This window comes from Centropristis striata, chromosome 15, assembly GCF_030273125.1.
Source record: "Centropristis striata isolate RG_2023a ecotype Rhode Island chromosome 15, C.striata_1.0, whole genome shotgun sequence".
Classification (NCBI taxonomy): Eukaryota; Metazoa; Chordata; class Actinopteri; order Perciformes; family Serranidae; genus Centropristis; species Centropristis striata.
Genome location: NC_081531.1, coordinates 14290587 through 14315370, shown reverse-complemented (window position 1 = coordinate 14315370; position 24784 = coordinate 14290587). Strand labels below are relative to the sequence as shown.

Here is a 24784-nt window from a genome sequence, read left to right as displayed (position 1 = left end):
TGTGTGTGTGTGTGATCACAGCTAACAGGTGTATCCGAGTAGTAATCAAGCCATTAACGCATATGTACCCCACTGGCGGACCTCGTCCCGCGTGGTGGGCATCCTGATGTGTCTCCGGGCATGGCGCAGGAGGATCGATGTCACGGCTGCCACACTCCGTGAAACCGGTGCCTTGCTGAGGCCGGTGCCGTCCCCCACCACCTCCAGGAAGCTCCCCACTGCGTAAAAACGCAGCGCGGCCAGGAGCTGCACCTCCGGGCTGAGGGCAAAATTGCAGCGGGTTGCCCTCTGGATGTGTGGTGACACGAGCGTGACGAGGCGGTGGATCTCCTCACGAGGAAGCCGGGACTGGACAGCCCGGTCCGTTCACTGAGACAGCATAGGCCTAAGTGTCATCTCGAAATAACGACTTAGTATCTCGAAATAACGAGATAGTATCTCGAAATAACGACTTAGTATCTCGAAATAACGAGATTATATCTGACAGTAAAAAATAAAATAAAAATATATATATATATATTTTTTTTTTACATAGGTGTGTTATCTCGAAATAACGACTTAGTATCTCGAAATAACGAGATAGTATCTCGAAATAACGACTTAGTATCTCGAAATAACGAGATAATATCTGACAGTAAAAAATTTAATTTTTTTTTTTTTTTTTTTTTTTTTACATAAGTGTGTTATCTCGAAATAACGAGATTTTATCTCGAAATAACGAGATTTTATCTCGTTATTTCGAGATACTATCTCGAAATAACGAGATTTTATCTCGTTATTACGAGATACTATCTCGAAATAACGAGATAACATCTCAAAATTTTTTTTCTTCACTTGCGGTTCAGGGCTTCCGTAAAACATTCATAATGCTGGTAGAAAAAGTAAATTAACCTTTTGGCTAATGACTCCACTAAGAGTTTATTGGAGTCAGGAATTAGCAAACTTGGAGTCCTAACAATGAAATGAGATTTGAGTGAGGTGTAGAGATACTTTGAACTGTAAAAAACACTCAAACTTTTTGAGATTGCTATTCACAAGAAGCATCTTCTCATGTGAACCATGCCTCGCAGAAAAGAGATCTTCGAAGACCTGCGATCAAGAATTGTTGATTTGCATCAGACTGTATGGGGTTACAAAGTAATCTCAAGGACTTTAGGTATTCACCAGTCCATAGTGAGACAAATTGTCCACAAATAGAGACGATTTAGTACTCTGGCTTCTCTCCCTAGAAGTGGGCGCCCTCACTAAAAATGCACTACGCAGAAAGCCCAGTGAGGTAAAAAAGATCTCCAGATTAACAAGTTAAGACTTGAAGGATTCATTGGAACTGGTTAACGTTACTCTCGTCATCCATCGTCTACCACACACAAGAGGCATTGTGTTCATGGCAGAACACAACGGAGGACACTTCTGCATGCCTGAAGTTTGCCAAAGGGCACTGTAAGAGCAGATTTGATGTAAATTGTTGTGTGTGTCATGGTCCGATTGTGGTTGGCGGGTCAGCCTATATAGTGTGGGATGTGTGTAAGAGAGAAAGTGTGATTAAAGCATGAGATGTTAAATAAACGGACTTGTTTTGCATCTCAACTGAAAAGCAACTGGACTCTCATTCATCATTCATGGCAAAGTCAAAGCGTGTCAATTAGTTTTCCTGTTGAAATACCTCAGTGGCTTAAAGCATTGGCTTAGCTTCTACAGGCACCTTGACACTCAACAACACTTCTGGGAGAATGTTTAGTGGACTGATGAAACTATGGTTGAATTGTTCACGAAGAACATGCAGCACTACGTTTGATGTAAAAAGGGCCCTGCATTCCATGAGAACATCATCCCAACAGTGAAATATAATGGAGGGAGCATCATGATTTGGGGCTGCTTTGCTGCCTCAGGGCCTGGACCACTTGCCATCATTGAAGGGAAATCAATTCCCAATTTTATCAAGGTAGAAGTAGAAGTTGGGTGATGAAGTAGAACAATGACCTTAAACATCAAAGTAAATCTACCACAAAATAACTTCAAAAAGGAAATTCACCTTTTGACCTCAATCCAACAGAGATGCTGTGGAATGGCGTCAAGAGAGCTGTTCATACCAGACATCCGAAAAATATGGCTGAACTGAAGCAGTTCTGTAAGGGAGAATGATCCAAAATTCCTCCTGAACGTTGTGCAGGTCTGATCAGAAGTGGTTATTGTGGCCAAATGAGGCTCGACCAGTTATTAAATCAAGGGTTCACTTACTTTTTCCACCATCATGAATGTTTCATGGATGTGTTCAATAAAACATGAAATATTATAACTGTTTGTGTGGTCTTAAGCACATTGTGTTTGTCTATACTCTGGACTTAGATGCAGATCAGATCCCATTTTATGACAAATTAATGTAGAAATGTAGGTAATTTAAAGGTTGCAACTGTACCACACTGTTATAAACTGAAAATAGTCCATATGTTTTCTTTGCCAAGAATACGCCGTTTATCGTAGAAAGACACAGACATTATCGTCTGAGTTTGAACTTTCTGACAGTCCTTGTATGGATGATAGGGTACATAGGTTTAAAAAATAACCAAAACAAAGCTTAACATTGTGATATTTCTGTCAAGATCACTTTATTCTACATTTAAAATGTCGCTAAAAATAAAGAGTTTGCACTAACCAGATCCTGTTAACCTGTTAACCAACCTTTTGGGACTCAACAGGTTATCTGTTATAACCTGAGGGCCTGAATGAAGTCTAATTATAACTCTGACTCTATGTGTATCATTTCCAGCAGCAGTGCCAGCGACAGGAACAGGTTTAATGGTTGTGTAACCTCTTTGACTTCTAATTTATTAGAGACAGTAGGAAAGAAAGAGGAGGAGAGCTGAAACCATACTTTATAATATTATTTATAGTAGTTAATAGTTTTGTCTTCTCCTACATCAGACTCATGACGGTGTTCTTAAACTACTGAACTGTCCGTACCTACCTGTGTTCTTATAATGATAATTTCCCATCTTCTCGTAAGTTAAAGGGTGTGTTATTTGTTCCTAATTAGCAGGTAAAAGCTCAGCCACTACATTTAGCTGACAGCTTTAGTTACTTTTTAGGTCACGTTTAACATAAAAACATGATAAATTTAAAGAGATTAGACATGTTTACAAATTAAACTACATAACACTATATTGGAAAAAAGGTGTAAAAACACTTCCCGTCATATTAAAGTAAAAACATTCTTTAAAAATTATTCTACAGATAAATATTTATTATTTTGAAATACAGATATGTACTGTCTATTATCTGTATTTTTAAATAAATTATCTACAAAATAAGTAAGTGTTTGGAAACTTTTGCTGCCAGACTTTTAAAAATATTTTACACATTTTTTTTCAGTGTACAGCACCCTACCAATCCCAACTACTGGTATAGAGAAACTGATTAATAATATTTTTAATGCTTTCTTATTGTGCTTTTATATGCAATATATTCTATGTAATGGCTTCTATTTTCTCTGGACCCTGAACCTGTGATAAAGGTGATTGAGTGGTTCCAGTTTTACATCATTTAGTATTTCTAATTAATAGAGTATGAATAATCACACATTGCTGTGCTGTAAATATTGATGTTAGACCAACAGAGATTCCATCTGAACAACAGAAGACAAAGTTTTATTTTTTCATCATTTATGTATTAATCATCTGTGTAAGAAGAAACAACCCTTTACAATTTTAAATGATCAAATAATCATGCATTACCATTTCACAACTTAATATCAGCATAAGTACTCAAAATGTGAATAAATCGTCCTTAGATTATTGATAAATGAAGTATCATGATTAAACTGACGAAAGTTTTAAATGACACCAGATAGCCTGTAATACATACAGCACATATAGTCCATGCAATAAATATTACATAGCTTTTAGTTAGTTTTACAGCAGTATTAAAGAAACACTTAAAATTAATTTAAAAAAAAGTATTTGTACATTCATTCGTCACCCATATTACATATTAACGTTTCTCACCTCTGAGCGAAAGCGTAAGATGTCCATGAGAAAATGCTATAAGAACTTAGCAAAAATTTAATTATTTTAAATTAAATGTTATTGTATATTTGACAAGGAAAATACGCTTTACGTGAGTATTTCCATTCCATGTAACTTTATACTTCTACTCCACTATATTTTAAGGCAAATATTGTTCACGACATTTAGCCGACAGCTTTAGTTCAGTTTGAGATTTAACATAGTAAACATGATGAATTTAAAGTGATTAGTAGAAACAATCTGGCCATTCTGCATTACGAGTACTTTTACTTTTGATACTTTAGGTACATTGTGATGCTGATACTTTTGTACTTTTACTTCAGTAAGTTTAAATGCAGGACTTTTACTTGTAATGGAGTAATTTCAGTGTGGTATTAGTACCTTTACTGGAGTAAAGGATCTGAATACACCCCACGATCAGCAGAACTAAATAACCATATATATTGATTTTAGGAGGGGTTAGTTACTCTTTTATCAAATATTGTTAGGCTTTTCTATGTTGGAGGTATAAAACAAAGTAATTCACAGACTTTATTGTGTGGCAATTTTAGCCAGTGTACCTAATAAACTGGCAGCTAAGTCGAACAAGAGAATAATTTTAAAATGTAAATCTTCCTCATACCGACATTTAAAATGTTAAACTGTGTCCTAAGATTGTGATGCTAAAGCAAAGGAGGAAAGACTGAACAGCTCTGGTGGACAAAGACACTACAGCTGCCACCACGGGTTGGGGGACCGTCACGGGTTGTGGGCTGGTGGTCGCAGAGACCGTTACGGGTTGTGGGCTGGTGGTCGCAGGGACCGTTACGGGTTGTGGGCTGGTGGTCGCAGGGACCGTTACGGGTTGTGGGCTGGTGGTCGCAGGGACCGTTACGGGTTGTGGGCTGGTGGTCGCAGGGACTGTTACGGGTTGTGGGCTGGTGGTCGCAGAGACCGTTACGGGTTGTGGGCTGGTGGTTGCAGGGACCGTTACGGGTTGTGGACTGGTGGTCGCAGAGACCGTCACGGGTTGTGGGCTGGTGGTCGCAGGGACTGTTACGGGTTGTGGGCTGGTGGTCGCAGAGACCGTTACTGGTTGTGGGCTGGTGGTCGCAGAGACCGTCACAGGTTGTGGGCTGGTGGTCGCAGCCCGGACGCTGAAGGAACAGGAGGCCACGTTACCCACCCGATCCACAACCAGCAGCTCCACATCAGGAGAGCAGCAGGACGCAGTGTAGGACACCAGCGTTGAGTTCTCAGTGCTCAGGCTGGTGTTCACTGTGCCGTTGCCCAGTCCAAGACTCACACGGTCCACACCTGTCCCATTAGTTCCGTCAGTCACCCGGACAGAGAGCTCCCACATCTCTGAGCTGCAGGCTGCAGAGCAGTTAGACCTGCTGAGCAGCGTACACACCGGCTCACTGAAGTCTGTCACCTGTGAAGAGAAAAAGTAAATAAAGTCAGCTAATTTTAGGGGGGAACAACTGACTGACCATTTTCAAGGAGGTCCCTTGACCTCTTACCTCAAGATATCTGAATGAAAATGTGTTCTATTGGTACCCACAAGTCTCCTCTTTACAGAGATGCCCACTGTATGCTGATAACATGCAGCTTGAGGCAGTTTTTTCATGCAGGACAAAAGTTTGGGGCAGAAACAATTTTTTCCTCAATATTGTGTTATTTTTCACCTATTGTATGTGAATATTTGTGCAATATTTGCGGGATCTCCAAACAGTCATTTGCATAAAATGAGCGTAAAAGCTGAGACTCTTGTGGATTCAATGAGCCCAATTTTATCCATGTGTGATGATATTAGGCCCCATAATAGAAATTCATTGAAGTGAGAGCATTTCTTCCTGAACTGGAGATTTACCGTTTTAAGGACAGTAAAACGCTGCACGACGTAGTTGGTGTCTCCTCCCGGAGCCTCGGCCTGGATGGTCAGGGTGACGTCGGTTCCAGACGGTGTGTTGGAAGGCGCTGTGATGATGACCGTGTTGTTGGCGCTGCCTCCTGTGTCCAGGGTTAAACTGGACGGGGCAGTGGAAGTAAAACCTTGGTCATTAATGGCCTGGATAGCAAAGGTTCCTCCTGCACCGCTCGTGGTCACAGAGAAGGGAACTGACAGCGGCGTTCCTGGCTCTACGATGGTATTTGAATCAAGCTTAAAACAAGGAAAATGGTATCAGTTGTCTATCAAAACATTTAAAACTATCTGTAAGTCAAATCATAAGTTTTTAGATGCGTACAGCAATGACAGTCACAGTAGAAGCTTTGACGCTGGTGGTTGACTGCCGTTGGAAAGTCAATGATGACACTCTGGAGGAACTGTTGTTGTTTTGACCCTTCACGAGCACCACAAACGCCTCTGCTGGTATGCTGTCAAACTGCACAAAGAATTGACCTTCGCCCAGAGCCTCCACGCTGCCGTTAACCTCTCCTGACCCTGAAGACTCAACCAAAATTACGTCCGTCAGCGTGGCCGAGTCGCTCCCAGTAACTGTGACTATCAGGCTCCCATTAACACCTGCAGAGACAAGAGGAAATCTAATGCTGTAAGGAAGTCATGTTACTTTGGAAGGTAATAACATTCTCTCTTCTTTACCTGCTCTGGGTCGATTGTCCAAAATGTCAAAACCTCCAAGAGGGCCCTGGGACACCTCCAAGAAGTCAAACAGGAAGTCAATGGGACTCTCACCTGACAAAGTTACAACAAAAGAAAATCAATCAGACAGGCTGAATGCAGAACCACAGAATGATAAGACGTAGTCAACGTCACTTCACCTATTGGTTTGACTGATGCTTTGAAGATTCAAGCCAATCATTTTGTCACGTTATCTAATTGCAGCTGATGCATGCACAGAATGGTTTGGTAGCTGGAATGATGCTACGTCATCAGCTAGCACTAGGTAGTCAGTTTGGTTTGCATCGTTTTCATCATTCTTCTAAATGAAAAAAAACAAACAAACAAAACAAAACATTTTCAAAAACATCTATTTTTCTCTAAATGGGACCATAATTTACTAAATAAAGAAGACTTCAAACTAAAGATTGAGACCATAAACTCATTATGAGAATGTTTAATGAAGTCAGAATTAAAGTCCGAAGTAGACTAATTGTCCGATTGACTTACATACAATCTGACTTCTTTTTGCAGCCAGTGGAGTCGCCCCCTACTGGACATTATAGAGAATGCAGGTTTGAGAGGTTGCTGCTTGTGCAGTAAATAGTCATTAGGGCCACGGGGCAATCGCCCCAAGCACTATTGTTATAAAACCAAATAACCAAACTGCACCGGGGAAAGCAAAAACTAAACGACCAAAAACAAGAAGACAGTACGTCGCTAATCTATGCCAGTAACAAGATCTGCACGGGCTAGCAACGCAACACAAGCTAGCACGAGCCTGGCTAACGAAAGCAGCATGATGGAAGCAGCTAAAGTCTCCGATGAAACTGCCCAACAGCACACTTTAACCAGCTCTCATCAGCTGGAGGCTGTGTGTTCAGAAGGTCACACACTCGCACCATGAGCTGTGCATGCGGCCCCTAGACCAATAGAATTTCACCAATTAGGTATGGTAATCAGAGACACAGAAGCCGGCTCTCCTCAGTTGAGTTGCTGTAGTTCCAGGGGACACTACCATTAGATCTACACTTTCATTACAGTTCATAGCTCATTATCTGGATTCCACCTCATTTCATACTTGGAGTATATTTTCTTTATTTCCTTTCATATCTGTGTGCGTCCTTAAGAGGTGAGTGCAGTGTTTCTGCAGTTTGTTTCTGTGTGTTTTGTAGCCCTATTTTAATTCATACTCTTATTCATATGTCATGTGTATATTGTTCAGTTTATTTTCATGTTCATAGTCAATATATTCATAGTTTATGTCGGACTTTTCCTCCTCGTTAGATTGTACCGCGAGCGCTCAGGCCTTTAGGGACCGTCGCCTAATTACTTGTTCAGTGTGTGTATAATAGGCCTATGCAGTGCCGCTTTTCAGTTCAAATACGTAAAATATTGACTGTCCCTTATTCATTTCATGCTCCTCTTTATAATCATTCATTGTAGTTCAGTTCTGTCATCATATGTCATTTCAAACTCATTTATATTATATCATATTGTTTATTCATTACTGTTTCACATGTTTAACTTTTATATTTGTTTACATATTTATTTTCTCTTTTCAGTTACCACACACACATCAATATCTGTAAATGCATCATATCTCATTCTAAATAAATGGATCAGAAATAATGATCAAAGAGTGTGAGAGTGTTATTGGACCGGCCAGATTACCAGCCTCATACATCTGTTCTAACAGGACAAACTGTGGAGGTGTACAGCCAAATTCATCATTTCAATTGACAAGGGTTTACATGTAGGTGATTAGTAACCAACACCTCTTTTATACTGTGCTTATGGCCATTAAATCTCTCAAGGCAGAAGGTTTAGAGCGACACCGAGAAGTCATTGAAGGCATCGCGCACATCAGAACGGATTTAGACACAATCAAAGAGCGGCTAACCACCGCCGAGAGCCGCATCAGTGACACGGAGGACGCAACAGCTCACGTCCAAGGTAACTGCACTGGAAACTAAAGTGAAATTGCTCAATGAGAAGAATGAGGACCTGGAGAATCGTTCAAGACGCTCCAACCTTCATCTCATCGGCCTGCCAGAAAACACGGAGGGGAGGGATGCTGAAGCTTTCCTGGAGAGGTGGCTCCCGGACGTCCTCGGAGCGGAGCTGTTCCCCACACCTGTGCGCATTGAGCGGGCTCACCGCATCCCGACCGGTCCCGCAAAAACCACGAGCCCAGCCTCACCTCCCAGACCACTGATTATGATGTTTTTAAACTTCAAAGACAAAGTTCGGGTGATGAAAGCCGCACAGGAAAAGGGCAAGGTTATGCACGAAAACAGGCAAGTGAAGTTTTTTTTTGACTTTTCTGTTGAAGTGCAACGCCAGAGAAAAGCATATGATGCGGTGAAGCAGAGGCTCCGCTCGGAGGGGATCCAGTACGGTCTACAGTTTCCTGCTAAACTCTGCATCACACATGGGGGGAAGAATATAACTTTTCAGACTCCTCAGGATGTTCACACGTTTCTCCAGAATAAAAACAAAGAGTGACGCCCAGATGGAGTGGACTAAATGAGCAATATCCACACGAGGTGACCATATCCCGGGAGTGATGGACACTGATCCTTTTTCTTTTCTCAACATGCGGGGCATGGTGTGACGTTCAAAGTACTCCTTGAAAACTCGATTTCAGAGGCCATATTTTGTTTACTCCTGTGAATTTATGTTTATCACCATCTGAAGTTACTCCATTAAGGATGGCAATGGGGAGATGGCTGAGTGTGGACTATTAAAAGACAAAAGGATACTATCACTGACTACTTCAGTTGTTAAGGTAACTAATCCACTCCAATTTGGATTCCTGTTTGAGTATCGACTCTAAATGCTTGTTCACCAGTGTAACACACTGATACATGTTGGTTACACCCAATTCGTACAAAATAGCAGTGATTTTTGTAAATTTAAGTTGTGAGTAATTTGAGAAGGCACCTGGGTAAATGATTGTATTTTCCAAATAATATAAACAGTTTTCCTACTTTGTGATAATGAGCAATTTAATTTTAAAATAATTTCTTCACATATAAAAGGGCCATTATACAATTAAGACTAATGGTTAGAGATAAATGGTAGCAGAGGTAAGTTAATTTCACTTATTGCAGCTCCTCTATGTAGGAGCAATAAGAGCCAAGGAAGTTGGTATATTAATCTGGTTTTGACTGTAAAATAGGAAGGCAGTCAGTAGTTGTTAAGGTTTTGTTGTTTTGCAGGTTCTGGCAAAATGTTCAGGATTTTTCTGTGTTTTTTATTTTATTTTATTATTTTACCCTGTTTCCTTGCTTTTCTTGTGGCATTGATATTACAAGCGGCGATACAGAAATACCGATACACGATTATCCCCTCTAACAAAATGCTTCCTAAAGTGCTCCATGACTAGCAACCAGCTATGTAAAATATCATCTTGGAATGTCCGAGGCCTGGGTGGACTGGTGAAACTAAAACAAGTTATGACTAGGCTTAAGCACCTGGGATCTAAAATTGTGTTTCTTCAGGAGACACACTTGACTTCAGGTGAGGCTATCAGGTTAAGAAGAAGGTGGCAAGGACAGGTATTTGCTGCTAATTACTCATCCCTTGCTAGGGGTGTGGTCATATTAATCCATAAATCCATCCCTTTTCAAATAAATACCACCACTCTAGACCCTGGGGGAAGATTTATTATTCTACAAGGTAGTCTATTTGGTCAGCATCTTAATTTAGTAAATGTCTACGGCCCTAATAAAGACGATCCACAATTTTATAATAATATTTTTCTAACTCTCTCATCACTAAGAGGGGAAATTATAATGGGTGGGGACTATAATTGTGCATTGAACCCCAATATTGATCGAAATGGTAATCGGGACTCTTCTCACAACCAATCTAGGAGGGTAATCCTTAACTTTATGGATGAGTTGGGCCTGTGCGATGTCTGGAGGGAGTTTAACCCAGATAAGAGAGAATTCTCCTGCTATTCAGCGACACATAAAACTTTTTCACGGTTGGACTTCTTTTTGATTTCTAGGACTTCACTTCCTAACGTTGAGAAATGCTATTACAGTAGAATAATAATTTCTGACCCTGCTGCAGTGTCTATAGAATACAGTACTTCTAAAGAGTTCCGCGGACCTCCCAGATGGAGATTTGATACCAAGTGGCTACAGGACCCGGAGTTTATCCGCTTCATTGACCAACACATAGAATTGTTCTTCCAGGTTAACACGTCTGAAACTTCACCCTTAATTAGATGGGACGCTTTTAAAGCTTATATCAGAGGACAAACAATTAGCTATACCAGCTTTAAATCTAAACAATTCAAAATCAAAATGTTGGAAATTGAAAAAGAAATTAAATCGTTGGAAGGTGAAATCATAATTAAAAACACTCCAGAGCTTGAGAATAAACTGACCTTACTTAGAGCCCATTATAATGAGCAGTCAACAAACAAGGCTCTAACAAATTTAAACAAATTAAAACAATCATTCTACGACCAGGGGGAAAGGGTGGGTAAACTGCTTGCTTGGAGAATCAACACTTTACGAAATGAAAAAAGTATTCATGAGATAGAAAACTTAAATGGAATTAAGACAACTGATCCAAAGGAAATAAATCAAGCATTCAAATTATTTTACGAAAAACTTTACAAATCAGATCTATCAGCCAACATGAGCATACAAAATAGTTTTCTCGATAGGTGTGAGTTCCCCACTCTTTCTCCTGAAGACCAAGAAATCCTGGACAGACCAGTGGAACTTTCATGAGTTACAGGAGTTACATGAGGCTCTTATGTGCATGAAGGGGGGGAAAGCAGCGGGCCCTGATGGGCTTCCCATCGATATCTACAAAACCTTTAAAGATAAGCTGCTGCCTCCTCTTTTAAATATGTTTGAAGAGGCATTCGGAACCAATTCCTTGCCACCTTCTCTTTCAAGAGCCCTCATTAGAAACATCCTGAAACCTGGTAAACCGCCATTTAAATGTGACTCCTACCGACCCATATCACTCTTGAACTCGGATACTAAACTCTTAGCTAAAGTCATAGCACTGAAGTTAGAGCAATACATGCCAGATCTTATACATGTAGATCAAAACGGGTTTATTAGAGGCAGGCAGGCATTTCACAATCTGAGACGGGTACTAAACATTTTACATTCTGGGGGGGGGATGTGCAGATGCGGCCATTCTATCCCTGGATGCTGAGAAGGCCTTTGACAGGGTGGAATGGCTGTATCTGTTTGAGTTACTCCCCAGATTTGGCCTTGGAGAGAATATAATTAAATGGATAAAACTACTATACAGTAACCCTAGTGCAGAAGTTCTGACCAATACCATTATCTCAAAACCTATTAGCCTATCCAGGGGAACACGCCAGGGGTGCCCACTGTCGCCCCTTCTGTTTGTGCTATCAATTGAACCCCTAGCTTTGACAATCAGATCCCATCCCCTAATCACCGGAGTAACAATTGGACCATATGAACACCGTATTGGCCTTTATGCGGATGATATTGTACTTTTCCTAAAAAATCTGTCACAGTCCTTACCAACACTTACTAATTTAATAGAGTCTTTTGGGAGTTTCTCTGGTTACAAGGTGAATAACACAAAGTCTAAGATACTGTTTCTTAGTAAGAATGAAAGGGACAGCCCACCAGCGGTAAATACATTTCAAAATTCGCCTTGCGGCTTTACCTATCTGGGAATAAAAATTACTCCAGACATAAATGACCTGGTTCCAGAGAATTATAATCCTATTTTAACATCTGTATCAGAATCCCTTAAAAGATGGTCGGATCTTCCCATTTCTTTAATTGGACGTGTCAATATTGTTAAGATGAATATCCTACCAAAATTTTTATATCTGTTCCAATCCATTCCTCTACACCCCCCATCAAATCTATTTAATAAATTGAAAGAATTAATTACTAACTTCATCTGGAATAATAAACGCCCAAGACTCAGACTCACACTGCTTTACTTGCCATATGAAAGGGGAGGACTCCAAATTCCAAACTTCCTATGGTACTCTTGGGCAGCCCAGATTAGAGCGGCCATGTACTGGTTCGTAGACAGTCCTGTTATGCCCTGGGTCACAATAGAAAGATCCACTACATCCCCATTACCTCTAAATCTCTACTTATATGCAGATACTTCGACAAATCTGCTAAAAAGTACCCATAACCCATTTGTCAAAAACACTATTAAGGTGTGGTGTAAAGTGCAAGCACACTTATGCAAGTCATGCATAAGTGTGCAAGGTCAGATATGTCAGGTTTCACACCAATATGGGGAAACTGTAGATTTTATCCAGGCAGAGGTGACCCTGGCTTTAGACTCTGGGCAGAGAGAGGGATTGGCAAAATTATGGATATGTATAACCACAACGGCATTCTTTATAGCTTTGAGGATTTGCAAAGAAATTATAATATACCTAAAAAGCACTTCTTTAAATATCTACAAATAAGGAACTACATTCTAAAAGCTTTTAAACAATCCCCTCAGAAACCCCCTCTTTCTAGTCTGGAAAAGGCTATACTAGATCATCTTCAGGGCCGTGGCCAGGTATCCCTTTTGTATAAAATGATTGTGGATGCATCTAAAGAATCCTCGGACAGTAAAAGATTGGCTTGGTCTAGTGATTTAGATGCAGAAATCTCTCAAGCTGACTGGAAGACGATTTGTCATAATGCACAATGTCAGACTATTAACACCAGATTGAAACTATTACAATTTAAATGGATTATGCGCACATATATCACTCCTGCCCTGTTACATCGCTTTGATAACAATAATCCTGATTTCTGTATTAAATGCAGCCAAGAAGAAGGAACATTATTATGGAGTTGGCCCAAAATTAAAAACTTCTGGGAAAAGGTCATACAAACTACATCTGATATTATCTCTATCAAACTGCCTGTCTGCCCTCGGGTATTTATCCTAGGACTACTTCCAGCGGAGTTAGAAGTGTCAGGTGCAAATAAAAAGATCATTTTTTGGTCATTTTGTGCTCACTTCAGGCTAAACACTGTATAGCAACTTCCTGGAAGAGCACTGAATCTCCCACAGTTAAACATTGGTTTAACAATCTTTCCAATGTTCTAGCCATGGAGAAGTTAACCTATGCCACCAAGGGAAAAATACAGAGCTTTTTTAAGTTATGGGGACAATTTATTGAATATCTTGAAAGTCACCGATCAAGATGTTGAAAACTTGAAAAGGATAATGAAGTGTATATGTGTGCATAGAGAAAATGTAATATTCAACACAGCAGCTACATAGGAAATACAGGGTTGTAATTTTTATTATTACTATTATTATTTTTGTATCGATTGGTTTTTTGTTTTACTTTGTTTTGTTCTTTGTTTTAGTGGTAATTTGTCTTGTCTGTTTTGTTTTGTTTTTATCCAAGAATGTGGGCATGTAAACCCTCATTAATGTATGTGTCATGTTCATTCTAAAAACCCAATAAATATAATTTTCAAAAAAAAAAGAAACGTAGGAAAATTTGTCTTCTCACTCACAATCCTCTGGTAAAGCTGTCAGAGTTATAGTTTGGGCGTAGGACGCACAGATGCACCACCAACACGCACCAACAGCCTCATTGGCTCCCATATTAAAAACTTTCTGTAGAAAAGCATATTTAAATATTTAAATAGCTCTTACTAAGCTATTTCTTAATTTTTCTTCACAAAAACCATATGTAGCTGTTCAGGAAGAACTCAGGAAGCTCAAAGTGAAGTCGGATCAATGATAGGTATTATGGTTTTGCCAAAAATGCTTTCTGTTCGAGGCCAGAAATTCCAGTCTGTCCACATCTGGCTGCCCTCACTGGTGGAAGATTCCACAGCTAATTTCCGTTGATTGCTCTGCTCTGATTGGTCGACCCCAAAGCCTTTCATCTTTTCTTCCATCTCTCACAGAAAGAGAGAACCACACACACACACACACACACACACACAGGTAACTTTATGTGATTACAGTTACAGATACACACACACATTTTGAGGCTAAAGGGCATAGGTTGCTGTATAAATAAATACTTGAAAAGGAATGCTTGTTGTAGGTGTGCTCCTTGTATAAAATATAGTATCATAACATTTCTAGTATTAATTGTTTGAAATCTATGAGGAATCTCATCATAGTGTACACACACTGGCAGTAGCCCCCGTGGCCCTTTCAGAATTTCCCCAGAGGACATTTTCTAGTTACTTTCACTGTTTCTTTTGAAGCATAATTATCATGATTTTATTCTTATATTGCAAAAAGTAGTTCCAGTGAAAACTGCTGTTGATTATTCTGTGTACCTGCAAAAAAACAGTCTCTGGGAAGTTGTTAAAATGATATGTTTAATGCCTGGAGCAGCAGAAACCAAATGCCATTCACCTGATGCATAAAGCATAGCATTGGGACATTGAAAAGTCTCAGAAATTAACCCATGTGAATAACAAGCTTTTCGTTCTGGATAAACCAGCCCTTCAAGGTAAGGGGTAGTTATACCTAAAATAATAAACCACATGAATCATGCAGTTCTCACCTACGACCTTCAGGATGTAGGGATTTGTTGACACCATTTTAATTTCCCAGAGTCCAGCTTCTGATTTTAGCTGCAGAGTCTTAAAGTTTCCCACCAACTGGGAGACAGTGACCAGCGGTCCTGTAGTGACGGTGCTGTCCTGAGACACACCTGAAAAAAAAGACAAGACGTGGTGAGACACGGAGCACACTGGTTAGAAAGCCAAGAGGTCAATAAACTTTTTGCATAATTTTTAGCAACTCTATGCGGATTTAGGGTACACTGTTAGGTTCAATACGACCAGAGGGTTACTTTCTCTATGACAATACAATACACTGACATACACTGTAAAAAAATAAATATATATATAGATATATATGTATATGTATTATTTTACATATATATATATATATATATATATATATTCTCCACAGATTTTTTTTCTAAATTAAGTGCAAATGCCATTGAATAAGAAAAATAAATTAAATGTAATAAAAAAGTGTCATAAGAAATTTTAAAAAATGGTGAAAAAGAAAGAAAGAAAGAAAAAAAACCCACTTACTGTCATATTAAAGTAAAAACACTTTAACTTTAAATACGGATATTTACTGTATATTATCCAGATTTTAAAAGTAAAAACGTACGTTTGTTTGCTGTTATTTGACAGTAAGTATTTGGCAACTTTTGCTGCCAGACTTTTCACATATATATTTTTTTTTTTTACATTTTTATTTTCCCATTGTATTCATGATTTGTAAATGACTCCTCTTTAACATAAGCATGAGAAGTTTGTGTACCTGAGGGGCTGATGAGAGTGAAGGTGACAGCGCTCCCCGTTATGTAAACTGTCAGGTTTCTTACTGACTCGTCAGCTGTGAAGGTGAAGTTCTCGGCCTTTCCAGGATTCCTGGCCGCTTGCAGGAGGTTCACCTGGGAGGTTCAATGAAACTGGTGACACAAATGCATTTCTTTTAAACTAGAAAAGTGATTTATAACATTCACAGTGAGAGTTAATACCAGAGAGGAGCTGGAGGACTCTGTGATGATGCTGGTGGCCTCGAGGAGCTGGCTCTTTGAGACCTCAATAGACAGACCTCCTGAAACCTGAGCGATGTCTCTGTACAGCTGGGCGTCTGTTTTCACCAAAAGGCGGTTTTGTTGTTGGCTGTCGGTGCCATCGCTCTGTCTCCGACGACGTGATCCCAGGATGCCAGTAATCATGAAGGTCACCTGAAATTCAACCAGGAATTTCATCAGAATTTGGGGTTTCACATCATAAGAAACTAAAAGCTTGAGGAATGTATTGGTACCAACCATGTCATGATACCTTGTCTGGAAGATAGACTAGGGAACAACTTGCTTGACCTCATGATATCTGAATGAAAATGGGTTCTATGGGTACCCATAAGTTTCCTCTTTACAGACATGCCCACTTTATGCAGTGTTTCTCAAAAAATGTGCTATTTTCACCTATATGTGAAGATTTGTACATGCTGGTGTCCCTAAACAGTCTCTGAGCATAAATTGCATACGACTGGAAAGCTGAGATTCAAAATGGCAAGGAAGTCCTGGAAAGAAAAGAATTGTTTCTGAAATTGATGGTTCAAAAGTTAGGAAAACAAGGAAAATCCTCTTTTTAGCACATCTGTCTAGCCAAATTGTACCACTACAAAACAAAGCACAACAAAAACATGCAGCAATTGCTCTTGAGATATGGAAGGCTGTATGTTGTCCATTATTTACTGCTTAAATATTTAATGAAATTGGATTGTCTTCCCTAATTTGAGATTTACCGTTGGAAACCGATTGGTACCCACCATGTCACGATATCTTGTCGAGAAGAAGGTAACGAGGGAACAAATGACTGACCATTTTCAAGGAGGTCCCTTGACCTCTGACCCTCAACATATCTGAATGAAAATGGGTTCTAAGGGTCCCCACGAGTCTCCTCTTTACAGACATGCCCACTTTATGCTGTGCACTTACATGCAGTTTGAGGCACTTTTTTTTCATGCACTATAAAAGTTCAGGGCAGAAACTTGCAGAAAATTGAAAATTCTTGCAGAAATGTGGGATTGTTGAAGAATTTTGCATACTTTTTCAATCTCAAGTAACAAAAAAGATAACACAAACCCAAAAAAGTTAGCACCAAAAATTGCTGTTACGAGACATAACTGAGCATCAGAATGGTCTTCATATACTGACATCATAATATTTTAAACCTGTCAACACTTTCAACTTTTTCTTCAGCTTCATAATCAGGTTAAAATGTTCAACCCTCACCACTGACTTGGTGCTCTCTATGAGAGCGATCACGGCGCCTCTCAGGTGACTGTCTTTAGCAGTTGCGTCCGTGAAGAGGAAGATCTCAGAGTTAGGGGGAGCACCGGTCAGAGCCAGCTGTGAGAGGAAGAGAGGACATAGTTTTATTTCAAACTTTTTTCTTACTGTCAAATTCTGCAGAGACAGATTCTGTAGTAACACATCACAGCACCTGAAGTCCTGAGAGACTCATCTCTGGCAAATCTCCTCCACCGCTGGCTGTTAGTGCATTAATAGCATTCTGGAAGGCGACTGGGTCTGTAGTCTTTATCAGAGGCCCGAAATCTGGAGGTCAGGTGGCCACGGGAGAAAAAGATGTACCTTGTTATTTCAGATAATTACTGTATTATTTTACAGGGTTTTATCTATCTATCTATCTATCTATCTATCTATCTATCTATCTATCTAGATAGATAGATAGATAGATAGATAGATAGATAGATAGATAGATGGATAGATAGATATTAACTGTATATTATTCATATCTTTCAAAAAAATATCTGTAAAATAATAGTTAGTTAGTTAGTAATTACAGTTAGTAATAAGTGTTTGGCAACTTTTTAAATTTTTTTCCCGTTTACAGTGTGGGTCATTCAGTTCCTACCTGGATCATTGAAAGGGACGAGAATGTAAAGAGAGGGCTCATCCTCTGTCCCCACTTTTCTGTCGATGATGGAGGCTGTGGTGGTCCTCACTGCTGCGATGTCGTCGGACATGCTTCCTGTTGTGTCGATCACGAAACAGAGAGGTTTACCTCTGGAGAGTCCCATCATCCTGAGAGGGAAGTACGGGAAAAAAAGAGAAATACGAGTTTAAACCCTTTGAAATCCACCTCCTTACAGGACATAAGTGAGACATGTAGACTGGGTCTCATACTGGAGGAACTGTTTGTCTCCAGCAGCCTTTCGGACGTCCTCCAGCAGCTGACTGGTCGCAGCGATCGCCATGTTAGCTGCCTCCATGTGCAGGTGTCCGTGGCTGGCATCAAAAGTGTCCTTGTTGATCCCTCCTGTCGGCTCGATGGTGCTGGTTTGATCAACTGCTCCTCCATGGCTGCATTTTCCTGTTCAGCATCGGAAACAGAAGGAGAACAAAATGTCTCAACATGAGAAATAATTGAGCATGGGAATGTCCTTTATATACTCATATCATAATGTTTTAGATAGGTGCCTGAACAAAAGCTGTGAGTAAAAGTCTCCATTTACAAGCTTAATCACAAAGAGGAATTTCTTGATTTTGTAAATGTTTTAGAACCCATAATATAATACACTTTATTTTGAAATGGACCATTCTGCCCATTGACTAGTTTTATTGTTGGAGTTTAAAGTTTATATTGATGCTAATACTTCTCATAAACTTTATAAAACATGGACATAGTCTCTGATATGTCACACATGGGTTTCTGAAGGGCCCAAGGCCCTGGCCTTTAAATGTAAATATAGTATAAACATTAATACAAATTACAGGTGAGTTATATAAAAATTTACCACTGTAAAGTTTTCATGAATGGGAAAATAAGCTACAGAGACCAAAACAGTTTTAATACCAGGCTGTAAAAAATACCTGCAATAACTACTTTTGGTCACTTGAGGTCAGTGCAAACAAGTTGTGAACACAGAAATAGTATCACCTTATAAGTTGAATTTGTTGGCAAACAGCATTGTAATTCATTTGGAGTCGTGTTTCTGGCCACCTGGTATATGTAAATCAAGGGAAATTTCTGGCCTGTTAGCTGCTAAATGTTCCACTGTGTTCATCTGTTAGCTGCAAACTGTCTGTTTACAGTTTGGTGCTGAGCGGGTTTTTTTTTTTTTTTTTTACAGATATTTGACGGCTGAAACTTGCTTTAAATCTCTGTATAACTGAGCTGCAGATTTGGGTCATAGTTACTCAAATTTACTATTTTGCGGCGGAAGCAAATTATACATCTTTCCATGAATTTCTCAATTTTTCAAAAAGTATTTTGTAATGTAAATGAAATACAGTTGTTTAGGAGGCAGGTAGGATCTTGATTTACCTTCTGGTTTGGAGGAGACAAGTGGCAAAACATTAAAATATCCCGAGGTCAGTATCTTTTGAGACAAGATGTCCTCCAAGATGTTGTTGGTGCAGTCGTCCCCGTTACAGCTGCGACAGGTTGCTCTGCTTTCAGCTGTGGAAAAAAACATTTAATCAGTGTTTTCTTCTGTAAAAAAAAAAAAAAAAAATAGGCTATATACTTTTTATCACATTGTCATCTTGCCTCATCTCCGAATACACACATCATCTATTTACCTGCAATGTTTCCGATGCTGGTGTCAGATCTGATCAGGTTGGAGTTTGGAACTTTGTTTCCCATTTCCACCCAGTTACTGTGACTGTAGAAGTCCTGTTATTTAAAAAGAAATACACAAGATAAATGTTTATAACAGCATATTTCACCTAACATTAATACCAAGAAAATATTTCAGAACTCCTTTAACAGGCTATTGTAGTATTTTTTGTTTGTTTTTAATCCTCAATTATACTGATAAAATATATTTTTAAAAAGTCTCGGCTTTAAACCGTACAACTGACCAGCCTCCAAGGGATGAAAAAAAATAATTAAATAAATAATTAATTTCTGGCAGCTAAGGATAGCTGAGCAAACATAATAAACAAAACAAAATATTATCATTATTTCAGACACATTTTAAAACTGTAAATCTTTAAATACATAAATCAGGACACAAATCAAAGCATTATTATTAATGGACTTATCAAATATTAGAAAGCTTTCCCATCTTTTTAAAAAAGCAGGAATTCTGGGGATATAACTAAACATTTTATATCTAATTAAATTATGTGTTCGTAGCATACTGAAGTAGTTGACAAAAATCTCGACTAACATTTCCATTAAAAAATGTATATTTTAAAACAAAATATATTTGAGTACATTTTTGCACCTATATTATCATTACTGTTCGTTTTAGATTGTAAAGACTTATCAAACACATTTTATTATTATTTCAAATTATTCCTGCCTGGTCGTTTTAAAATTTCAAAATGAATAAATAAACAATTTTGTAATAATAAAAAAAAGAATGAATAAAATAAATAAAATAAATGCATCAATAAACAAACAAACAAACAAACAAACAAATAAATAGATAAATAAATAAATAAATAAATAAATAATGAATGAATGAATGAATGAATGAATGAATGAATGAATGAATAAATAAATTAATAAATGAATAAATAAGAAAATGAAAGTGAAGTTGTGCCTCTTTCTGAACTTTGTTGTACTTTGGTTTTTACCTTGTTTAAATAAGACACAAAGACAGAATAAAGTACCTGTAAAGCATGTAAGATTTGTCCCAGTTTTTCTCTCGCGGCCTCAAAGTTTTCCAGCTTGTTGCTGGCTTTCACAGATGATAATCCTTCTGTGATGAGTTTCCTTCCGCCTGAAAATTCTTCATTGTTAAAGTGAAGTTCTGGCTGGGCGAAATGGTTCGTATCTACTCGTCTATTCCTTCTTTGGACTGATTGGATGGCACTTCGGAAGCTCTTGGATGATTTTGATGCATCACAAGCAGAAGCAACGGACTCAACATTCAAAGTCTGTGAACACACACAAAATATTAATGATAATAAATATTTGTGAACATTGTCATTTACAATAAAACGTGTTTATAGTTTAGTTGACCTCAGTTCTTACAGGGAAAGTGAAGTCTCTGCCCTCAGCCTCAGCCAGAGAGCGGCACGCCTGTGCAGTGGCGGTCAGGAGCGCTCTCTGTGTGATCTCCTCATGAGTCAGAGAGTCTCGCTTCGATGAGCCGATTGGGTTTGTATCAAACCCCGACGCTCCAGTCTGCAGGAGCAGGAAACACAAAGCAGCCAACCAAGACATCTCTGTCAGACAGGGAGAAATTGGTTATTATTCTACATTTAGTGCAAATGTAGCCTACAGTGGCCCTGAGAGGTCACAGCGCTGTAACTTAAAAAAACACAAATCATCAATTTGACAACACAAGCACAGCATTTAGAAAACACGCTGCAAAGACCACAACACAACACAATAAGAAAAAGCGCTGAAAAGACCACAACACAACACAATAAGAAAAAGCGCTGCAAAGACCACAACACAACACAATAACAAAAAGCGCTGCAAAGACCACAACACAACAGAAGTGTTTCCAGAGGACACTTAAAAGTGATGCACACGTCTGGACACACGTGATATTATCACGTTATTTCATGATAATGATATTTTCATGTTAAAGCCATAGACTGTATTAAATAGGTCATAACGTGATATATAGCGTTAGCCCGCTAGCATTAGCCCACTAGCCCGTATCAATCACATTACAGTTAAACAAATCAAATAAATGAATGATACACGTTTTAGTTGGTCTCTCTCAACGGCAGGCATAACTCGGCACAACACCGGCATCTATTCATCACAGGTCGGTCCAAAATTCAAGGAATAATTCTACTTTGAAATTTTAATCTTTTTATACTCACTTTATATTCATTTTATATTCACGTTGATGGTTCCACGTGGCTACTTAATATTCACCTAGGATGGGTGACCGTGATCATGGTGTCTGCAGGCAGCGTGAACCTACCTAATGTGTATATGATGCACCTGGATGCAAGAATAAAATAAACACTGCCTACTGTATGTCTGGGCGTGTAAAATTATGCACAGAGCTGGATACTGGCTGTGAGTGTCCACGCGTAATTGCGCATGAAGCTGCAAGCGGCTCACTTCACTACCGCTTTAATTGCTTGTAAAAAAACATTGGCGGAGTTAAGGTTCATGGCGGTGTGTGTCTGCATGGCGCCGACATGCACTCTGCTTATTTTGTTCACACAGTCAACATCAGCTCCTGTCACAAATCGAAGACAACTTGACAACTAACGTTACAATATATCCCATAAGTGCAATTAAACTTCACTACACTGCATGTAGTGAGCAGCTCACAGCCAGTTTCCAGCCCGGACATACAGTAGGCAGTGTTTATCTTATTCTCGCATGCAGGTGCATCATATACACATTAGGTAGGTTTACACTGCCTGCAGACACCATGCTCATGGTCACCCATGAATATTCAGTAGCCATGTGGAACATGCAGTCTCTTCACAATGGTTCCATCAGACCTTATATCTACACCGTTCAACCCAAGTCGGCACCTATGCACATTCCCACTATGTTTTACAGACATTTGTAATTAACTAATAAGGTAAAACATCATGTTTATGCTACATTTTATCAGGCACTTCCCTCAAAACAGCCTAATTAAGCCTCAAAATCTAAGTTTATCTAATTCGTTATCTGAAAAAAAAACTACCTTTGTTATATGGATATAACGAAATAATAAGTCGTTATCAGGAGATAATAGCGCATAAAAAAACTATGGCCCTACTTGACTTCCATAGTTTATTTTCTACAGTTTTTTTTACAGTGTGAATAAATTGCTTAATGATCTTTAATGTTAAGTTATAGTGAATTCTATGTAAAAAAACAAAACAAAAAAACAACAACAACTAATAAATAAATAAAAAATAATGAATCGTATTGCTGAATGTAAAATTAAGGCAACTTTCAGTTTTTTACAGTAAAAATATTATACATTAAATTGAATGTAAAAAAAAATGTTTTAAAAATGGTTAAAAAAACACTGTTATATTAAAGTAAAAATAAATAAGTTATTATGATTATTATTATTATTGATAATAATAATAATAATAATAATAATAATAATAATAATAATAATAATAATAATAATAATAATAATAATAATTACTTATTCTGCAGGTGTATATATTTTTTAAAAGACAAATATCTACTGTATATTATCAATTGTTGTCTTTTTGGACTTTAAAGTCATTTTATAAACATTTAAAAACATTTATCATTTAAAAACCCCACTGAAACAGAGACTAGATTACTTTAGTGCTAAATGATAAAAATTGTTTTTTGATTGATTTTACCCAAATGTCATCAGTTAAACCTAACAAATCAAACTCTGCCTGACACGTGGTGACTGATATGGTGACTAATGTACCTGAGGTCTTGATGAAATATATATCTTTTGGGAAAACTGAATATATATTGTTCCTTGTTCCTTGTACGGACCAGTTCGTCATGTCGCCCTGACCTGATAACGTCACAGTTATGAAAGAATTGTTCCACAGAAAATATCTGATTTCCCTCCAAGCGTTTCCGTCAGAACATGTACACATGAGCATGAACAAAAGCACTGAGCACTGATGACAAGGCTGAGAGGGTTAACTGAGGAGAACAGATGTTACAGGTTTTTTCTTGTTTTGTTTTTCTACATTTAGTGCAAATGCCATAACAAAAGATAACCATAAAATTAAATTGCTTAATGGTCTTGAATATTAAATTACAGTGAATTATATGAAGAAATACAAAAAAATACACACCTAAAATTAAGCTTGAACTTTAAATGTAATGGAAAAAGAAACAGTAAAAAGTCTGGCAGAAAAAGTTGCCAAACAAGAACCTAAAGTATTTCTAACAGTAATTTTTTACACCTACGTTATCAGTAGGTTTTTTTTTTTAATTTTTAAACACTTTTAACACATTATTATTATTATTTTAGATTATTTTTGTCTGGGACGAGGGTGTTTTCTGATACAACGCAAGTTTTAAAAGTAAAAAGAAAAAGAAAAAAAGAAAAAACACCAAAATATTTCATAAATAATTTGGCTGTTAAACTAAAGTAAAAAACACCAACTTTTTACCAAATACATCTGTATTTTTCTTGATTATTCTTGTGTTGCTACAGTAATAGAAAAAAAGAAACAGAAAGTTTGTTTTTTTTAAAAACTATTTTTGGTTTGATTATTCCTCTTCATGGCGAACAGGAATGTTTGCAGGCAATCAGTTTAGTTTACCTTACATTTTTTAACCAAATTTATTCTCCTTTATCAAAATACAAATTAAGGGGAAATTTTTTACTAAGTATGTGGTTCTGAATCAAAGGTCAGGGGAGGTCAGCAAATCCAAAATCACTAAAAAAAAGATCCCTGAAGGGCTGTAATGAAATCGAGTAACTGTATTGACTATTTAAAATACAAAATATGTTACAAATAAATTGCATCCTGTAAAAAAAGTTATTTTCTTGAATTTTTTTTTAAATACACTTTTTAAAAAATGGTAAAAAGTCTGGCAGCAAAGTTGCCAAAAACTTAGCCTACTTTTATATTAAAGTAAATAATAACAATAATAATTAAATAAAATAAAATAATGAAATTAATAATAATAATGATAATGATAATGATAATAATAATAATAATAATAATAATAATAATAATAATAATAATAATTAGTTATTGTACAGA

At 38.0% G+C, this 24784-nt stretch overlaps 1 protein-coding gene across 1 annotated transcript; it reads right to left on the bottom strand.

Annotated features, from left to right (window-relative positions):
• Positions 1-3666: 3666 nt before the first annotated feature.
• On the bottom strand, positions 3667-21467 carry LOC131987148 (von Willebrand factor A domain-containing protein 7-like). Its single transcript, XM_059352319.1, has 16 exons — positions 21129-21467; positions 20765-21031; positions 19724-19817; positions 19467-19601; positions 18326-18512; positions 18054-18223; positions 17622-17734; positions 17411-17527; positions 16145-16357; positions 15925-16057; positions 15149-15298; positions 6607-6699; positions 6251-6528; positions 5875-6165; positions 5139-5436; positions 3667-4736 (listed from the first exon to the last, which is right to left on the bottom strand). Exons 1-16 carry the CDS (start codon positions 21318-21320, stop codon positions 4651-4653), a joined length of 2817 nt encoding a protein of 938 aa, XP_059208302.1. The 5' UTR covers positions 21321-21467; the 3' UTR covers positions 3667-4650.
• Between the last annotated feature and the right edge of the window lie 3317 nt (positions 21468-24784).